This window comes from Vicugna pacos, unplaced genomic scaffold (genome assembly GCF_048564905.1).
Source record: "Vicugna pacos unplaced genomic scaffold, VicPac4 scaffold_20, whole genome shotgun sequence".
Classification (NCBI taxonomy): domain Eukaryota; kingdom Metazoa; phylum Chordata; class Mammalia; order Artiodactyla; family Camelidae; genus Vicugna; species Vicugna pacos.
Window position 1 is genome coordinate 63,127,072 of NW_027328741.1, and position 7,710 is coordinate 63,134,781.

The 7,710-nt window shown below is 33.2% G+C and overlaps 1 protein-coding gene across 1 annotated transcript; it reads left to right on the forward strand.

Annotated features, from left to right (window-relative positions):
• Positions 1-554: 554 nt before the first annotated feature.
• Positions 555-2,477, forward strand: LOC140693871 (heat shock transcription factor, Y-linked-like). Its single transcript, XM_072957450.1, has 2 exons — positions 555-1,212; positions 1,686-2,477. Exons 1-2 carry the CDS (start codon positions 688-690, stop codon positions 2,376-2,378), a joined length of 1,218 nt encoding a protein of 405 aa, XP_072813551.1. The 5' UTR covers positions 555-687; the 3' UTR covers positions 2,379-2,477.
• Positions 2,478-7,710: the final 5,233 nt, after the last annotated feature.

Sequence of the window (7,710 nt, forward strand, 5' to 3'; positions counted from 1 at the left end):
CTTATAGCACTGAAATAAAATTTAAACAAAATTCCTCCCTTTGGAATTTCTTAAATTTGATTGATTATTTTAATTTAATTTTAATTCATAAATATTTAACATTTATTTATAAACATAACAAATAAACTGATATTTATTCTGCTGATGTTTTGAATATAGAGCTACTTATTGTAAAGTACACAGAGAAATAACTACTTCCGTTTACAAATCAAATTTTGATTCACTTTAATTACAAATGATAATGAAATTGTTATAACCATTCTGTAAAAATTTTACACAAATTTCACTTTAAATTCCAATATTTTAAAATTATTTTATTTACTTTGTGCATATTTATACTCTGTTCACCAATGTTGTATAAATTTGGGTACAAAAGGAATGAGATTGTTTTTATCTCATACACCCCAAAGTTAAATTGTTTAAAAAGATATTCTCGGGAAAATATTTGCACATCACAGTATAAAAATAAATATCCTATATATTTCATTTTAACTGGATTAATGAGAAGGAAACACTGGCTGATTTTTACACTTGGGTTGCTAAGAGACCAGTCTTTTTGTGATGTCACAGCCACTCAGGTTGAGAACCATGTTGATGGCCTATCAGTTTAACTGTGCAGGCCTGCTTAAGCAGCATTTGAAGCTGCACTGCTCAAAATCATGCAGATTAGAAAAGTAGCTGTAGGAAATGTTATTTGAGATGGCACATATTTCTTCAGAAATTCAAGATGTGCCTCCTAAAGATGGACCAACTGATTCAGGAAACCCCGGTAGATCTCTATCGTGTGATCAAACATTCTCTGGGGACTTGGACTTGAGGTGTATGATTGAAGAAAATGCTTTTCAGACTTTGTCTGAAAAATCCTTGATAAAAAGACCATGTTACACACATTGTGTCTTGGAACCAGATGAAGATAATGATTTTCGTTCTCTGACATTTCCAAGAAAACTCTGGAAAATGGCTGGGAGTGACCAATTTAAATCCATCTGGTGGGATGATAATGGAACTTCCATAGTTATTGATGAAGATGTCTTTAAGAAGGAAGTTTTGGAAAGAAAGGCCCCTTTCAGAATATTTGAAACTGGAAGTATGAAAAGTTTAGTTAGACAGCTTAACCTTTATGGGTTTAGTAAAGTGCGGCAGAAATTTCAAAGATCTGCTTGTCTAGTTGACTTTCTGGCAGAAGAAAAAGAAGCCTCTGTTTTAAGCAAGGTATACACAAATTTTAGTTATGACTTGGTAACTTATGTATAAAATTTTATTTTGTAAATCAATCTATGGTAATATAAATGTAAAGCTAGATTTTGAAAATAGTATAAAACTACAAATGCTAAAATTCTTTATTTTTTCTAAAAATGAGGACAGTGACTTAACTCTTCAAGACTATGAGAAAGTTTGCTAGCAGCTATGAATCTTATCAGAAATCTAAATAAAGGTATGAAAGCTGCTTTTCAAAAGTGGCATTCACCGTTACTGCAAACACTAAATTCTTTAATTTGATGACTATACTATTTACATGTGTATTTTCCAAATAAGGAACTTCAAAATATCGTCAGGAATGTTCATATTTTGATGATATTATCTTTGCATACTAAACATGAAATCTGAGGTTTTAAAGTTAAGGCTTATTGTAGTTATGTATTTTGGTTTAAATTATTACTAAAACCTTTCTCCTTTGGTTGTAGCTGCAGTTCTACCATAATCCAAATTTTAAACGAGGCTGTCCTCAGCTTTTAGTGAGAATAAAAAGAAGAGTTGGGATTAAAAATGCCTCTCTGGTGTCTTTATTGGCTCGAGATTTCAACAAGAAGCACTTTAAAGGAGGAAGTAATGTTGGTAAAAATAATTCTGATTTTGTGGCTGACACTAGTGGAGAAAGTGCATTTTTACCTTCTGAAGATTTAAACATGCCTCTAATAAGAAAGCCCTCTATTGGCCACATAATTTGTGATAAAACTACCCCGCTCAGAGGTGATTTTTCTCCTCCATCATCAACGTCAGTTAGACCACCAGAAAATATTGCAGTGGAACAACTAGCTATTTTAAATCAGTTGACCACTGTCCACGGGCACTCTCAAAGCAGCTACACTGAAGCAAATGGCCGTGTTGTGAACATCATTACAACTACAACTTCTACTTCTCAATACAGCATTTTGTCCCCCTTACAGAGCAATTACTTTGGACTGATGGTGGAGCCTTCTTATTTTCCAAATAGATATCACAACATATCTGCCAATGAAGGTCGTTTTTGTAAACTTCAACCTGTGAGTAACCCACTGTTTCCAGTGCCAGTGATAGCTGATACATCAGCTACTTCTATTTCAAGGCCAACTCATCAGACATCTTCAGTTTATGAACGTCATCCTAATTACAACTGAACTACCAGAGGACTACCAGGTTATGCATGATAACAAAGATTAAAATTGATGTTTGCAAATTTTGACAAATATCTGCAATTTTATTATTTGAACAATAAACATAGAACTGTACTTTATTATCCTTATTTTTTTAAATAGAGATAAGAGTTAAAAGTGATACTAAGTTACCATTTAAAGAGAAAAAGAGATATTTGTTTGATATGATCATTTGATGGAACAACATGAGTGTAAATTTAAATAATTTCTGTGAGGAAGAAGAGAAAATGGAAGAATTTGGAAAAAGACTAAAACATGGAGAGAGGGAAAATTACTTAGTGGTTTCTGGTTCATCCTGAAAAGTATTAAATGTGTTAAGTTAGGTTATGTTGGAACAGGATGAAAATGCAGGAACCGGCCCAGGGATCATGGTCTTTATTATGTCATCTCTGGTATAATAAAAGTCACATGATATAGTCTCAGATGGTACATTCAGCATGTTGTAAAATTTAACAAGGAATTTTATCTATGGTCTTCCTTGTGCTGTTTTCTAAGCATTCCAAATGTTGCTTTATTTTTCTCCACTCAAGAGTCTGCACTATATTTTTAGAGTGAATATTTTAAGTTACTTTTATGTTCCAGCCAAACACAAGCTTACATCTTCAGGGTTGCACTTAATACTTTTCCAAATCTAAGCCCACAAACTCATCTTGGTTTAGTCATTTCATTATCGATCTGGCATCTGACTAATTTGGCATATCTTTATGTTTCACTGTTTCTGGAGATACATCCAGGCAAATGCTTATCAACCATATTAAATCCAAACTCACAACTATTGCTCCAGCTTATCCTTAGACTTAGAATGTCCTCCTTTTACCTATTTAGATTTCCCCAGTCTCAGTACAGAAATCACCTCCTCTAGATATTTTCTGTCTATCCCCCTTTCCTTGTCTAACTTGGATACCAGCACAGTAAGCACAGCTCATGCCACAGGATGCATTTAATATTTAGTGAATGAAAAATACATGTTAACTTTAAGCAAAATCTACTTTCCTGAAACAACAAAACTTTCATGGTTTACAAACAGTTTCATTATGGTCTTTATTCTTCACCACAAACTAGCTCTTTTCGTAGCCCAAGGCTAGTCACTCAAGACTGTAATTGGAGATAGGTACAGGAGACAAAGTATTATTTTCTTCTTAATTCATGCCTCCAGAGACCTAAAGCATTCCATTCTCATTTGCTGGATTTTTTCCTGTCTCTTCATCACCCACCCACCCCAAAATAGCTGATTCTCTTCCCCATACCAATAACTATACTTATTTCTAATTAATTGACTTCTTAGAATCAGAGCTTTATCCACAATTGACAATGCCATTGCAAACATTTAGTGTAGGTTTATTCACCCCACATAACTTGTGCCCTTGCTAACCTTCACACAGGAAGTATCTGCGAGGTACTAGCCCCTTGGTTGGGATGGTCGTATTCAGTAACTGAATTGCAATCTGAACTGTGTGGACAAAAAAGAGGTGAGGGTGGTAGAATTAAATATTTGTCTAACTGCAAGAATACCAAATTTCTGCAGATATTAGGAAATATATAATATTAATGGAAGACTTTGACTCTTTCCCATTAATTTAAAATAAATGGTGAAGCAATTTCAGAATGTGAAATGAGCTGAAATTCTGGAAAAATTGTAGGCAAGTTCAGGGAGCCTAAGGCTTCTGCTCACAATGATGCAGCCAGTGTCATCTGATAAGACTGGAAAGGCAAAATTGAGTCCAGAAAATGTGTCACCATTTGTGAAGAAAGCCTTTGATAATCTGGAGAATGGGCAAACGGGCCAGGGTAAGCTCTAGCAACTTCCCACCAATATGACTTTTACCAAGAGAAGGAAAGAGCCCACTTGCAACAGAAGATCTATGCCTGGACAGAAGTGATTGTTCCTATAACAGAAACATCAACCTTTCAAGTTTGTCAGCTGAAATCTGATGGTGGCTATGTTGTAGCTTACATTATCAGTCTGGGGTTCAGAAGGGCTGGTTCAGCAGCTAGTTTCCAGCTCCCTTATCAGACAGTGGGTCTTACCATAATCATCATAACAAGATTCTATAGTGATAAGTCAAAAGCTACACTTTAATTTCAAAATTAGAAATCCTAAAGAATTATATCGTTTGTTTCTCCATCTCTAGTTTTCTACCTGGGAAAACTAGAATATTGGCAAATGAACAAAAGTTGCCTGGTGCTTTGAAAACTATTCTCTGAGCTTTGTCCACTGAATTCTTCCCACTAAATACAACAAATCTGTCTTCCACTGTGTGTGTGTGTGTGAAGATGCATTTTTAAGCAGTAACGAAGTTTGTCTTAGTTGAGTCATCAGTGAATTATTATTCTGCATCTGGCAGAATCTCTGTGAATTAAGAGTTTCATTGAGCCACCAGATTTTCTTCCGATCAGGGAGAGGAATATTATATTTCTCCCAGTATGCTAATTGTTATCTTTTCATTGAATCCCGAGCTGATGCTAGGGACAAGCCACTGAACCCTTGAATTGGACTGAGGCATATACAGTCTCCAATCCCCAGAGCCCAGCACAGGATTGTGTCTCCTTTTTAATTTAAGCTTATGTCCAAGTTTTTTTCTCTTTTAATTCTCATTGTTGACACATCATATTTTGGCTTTGAACACCCATTGACTAATTTATAGAGACTGAACTGCTGATGTATTCCCGTTCAACTACAAATAGCAATAACCTTTATTTCGTTGGACTACCTGGAATACAGTGAGCATAGTCATTATTTTGAAAGCAGTCCTCAGTCCTAATAATGCAGAAACTTTATAGTTCTTTGCCAGCACTTGAGCGAGGATAATTCCTGTGGATCTCAGGGATTATCCTCACATCCCTTAATGCAACCATGGGAAAACACCATATTGTTTTCCAAAATCAAGTCTTTGTCATTATTGCATTCCAATTGCAAAACAGTTAAGAACTGTAGGAGTTCTGAGGTTTTACCATGCTGAGATTTTTTGCAACCTAGCATGTTCCTTACTTACTGATGCTGTTGGGGAGATGAGACCTTTGGTCTGAGACAGCGAATATTAACACTCAAAGAAAAGCAGCCATGGTTACATTTTTTATCCATTCCCTAATCTCAGATGAATTCACAGAGTGAAATTTTGATGCCTACAAAATCAGTGGTCTGTTATCATGAAGAAAGTTTAAGGCATGGTAAAACACTAGTTATATTAGTATCTTTATGTATAATTTATTAGAATCACTTATATATTTGCATCTTTATCTAGGATAACTCTATCATGACTCACGATTACTTGCTTCAAAAACAGTAATGAGAAATGACATGGGAAACAATGATCATTGTCTTTCCATTTTTCCTTCTGCTTTTATTGAGAGATAATTGACATAAGACATTGTGTAAGTTTAGGTGCAAAGGGTAGATATTTGAGTCACATGTATCATGAAGTAAATATAGCAATTTTATGGAGAATTCATTATCTCATTTAGATATAATATTAAAGAAATACAATTTGTTTTTAGTTGTGTTGAGAAATCTTAGCGTCTACCCTCTTAACAACATTCATATATAACAAAAAGCAGTATTAATTGTATTTATCATGTTAAAATGTAGCATCCCTAGAACACGTTTTTTAACGGCTGGAAGTTTGTATCTTTGGAGTGTATTAATCTAATTCTTCTTTCCCAACCCCTGCCTCTGTTAACTACAAATCTGTTTTTTTCTATAAGTATATTTGTTTGTTTTTGAAGTGTACTTTAATGTATAACACTGTGTTAGTTTCTCTTACATTACATAATGTTTGCAAATTTTAATACATTTCATACTGATAACAAGAATAAATTTATTTATGATATGTTGCTATTTAAAGATATTTCATAGTTATTGACTATTCCCCATACAGTACATTTTTTGTTCCTGACTCATTTAAATTGCAACTGGAAAATATTCTCTCTTAATTTTTCTGAACTATTTCTTTTTCTTCACTACATTTCCCTCCTTCTTGTAAACAACCTGTATCTTTCTATATCTATTACTCCTTTTCTGTTTTGTTATGTTAATTTGTTTTAAAATCAGAATATGAGAAAAATAATATAGCATTTGTCATTATCTGTGTGACTAATTTCACTTAGCATATTACCCTCTTGGTCTACCCATTTTTTGCAAATGACAAGAACTTATACTTTTTAGAGCTGAGTAATAACCCATTGAAATTTTATGTGTGTGTGTGCATACATATATATATATAGTGTGCATAATATATATATAGTGTGTATGCATATATATATTCAAATATAGATAAATCTTCAGTTAATAGATGGTTAGATATATATACTATAAACAGACATTTTCTTTGTCCATCATATATTGATGAGCAATTAATTTGCTTCTATATCCTGGCTATTGTAAATAATGCCGCAGTGAGTATATGGTTGAATTTATCTTTTCTGCTTAGTGTTTTTATTTTATTGGAATAAGTATCCAGATATAGAAATGTTGGATCATATTTCATTTTTAATTTTATATAATACTCCATACTGTTTTCCACAGTGGCAGCACAAATTTACATTCATTCAATCAGCGCATCAGGGTTCTTTTTCTTACATCCTCACCAACATTTATATTTGTAATAGTTTTGATCATATTCATTCTGACAGGACTGACATAAAATCTAATTGTGTTTTGGACTTGCATTTTTCTGATGATTAGTGATGTTGACCAATTTCATGTGCCTGTTGATTACCTTTCCACCACTGTATATTAATTTATTTGTAATGGGCTAAAGGAGCATAACTGTCTGATTTCATTTTTAGGCATTATGTTGTGTTCCATTATTCTGTTTGTTCTGTGCCACTACCATATTCATTACTGTAGCTTTGTATTAGAGTTTAAAATCAGGCACAGTGATACTTTCTATTTGTTTTTGTCAAACTTGTTTGTGTTTTTAGTTTGTTTGTTTTCTTTTCTTTTCTTTTCTTTTTTAGTGATTTCAACTCTTTTGTGTTTACATGAAAATTTAAGAATTATTTTTTGTAAGTGTCTGAAAATGCACTTTGTATTTTGATAGGCACTGAATTTAATTTGTGTATTTTCTTGGCTAGTACTGTCATTTAAACAATATTTTTTCCTAATATATGAACACAGTATATCCATTCATCTATTTGCATTATCTTCAATTTCTGTTACAAATATTTATAGTTTTCTTATTACCGGATATTTAACTCCTTGGATGGATACATTTCTTGATTTTTTTTAATGCAACTGTAAGTGAGACAGTTACCTCACTTCCTCTATCTGTTAGTTTGTTGTTAGTGTGTAGAAATG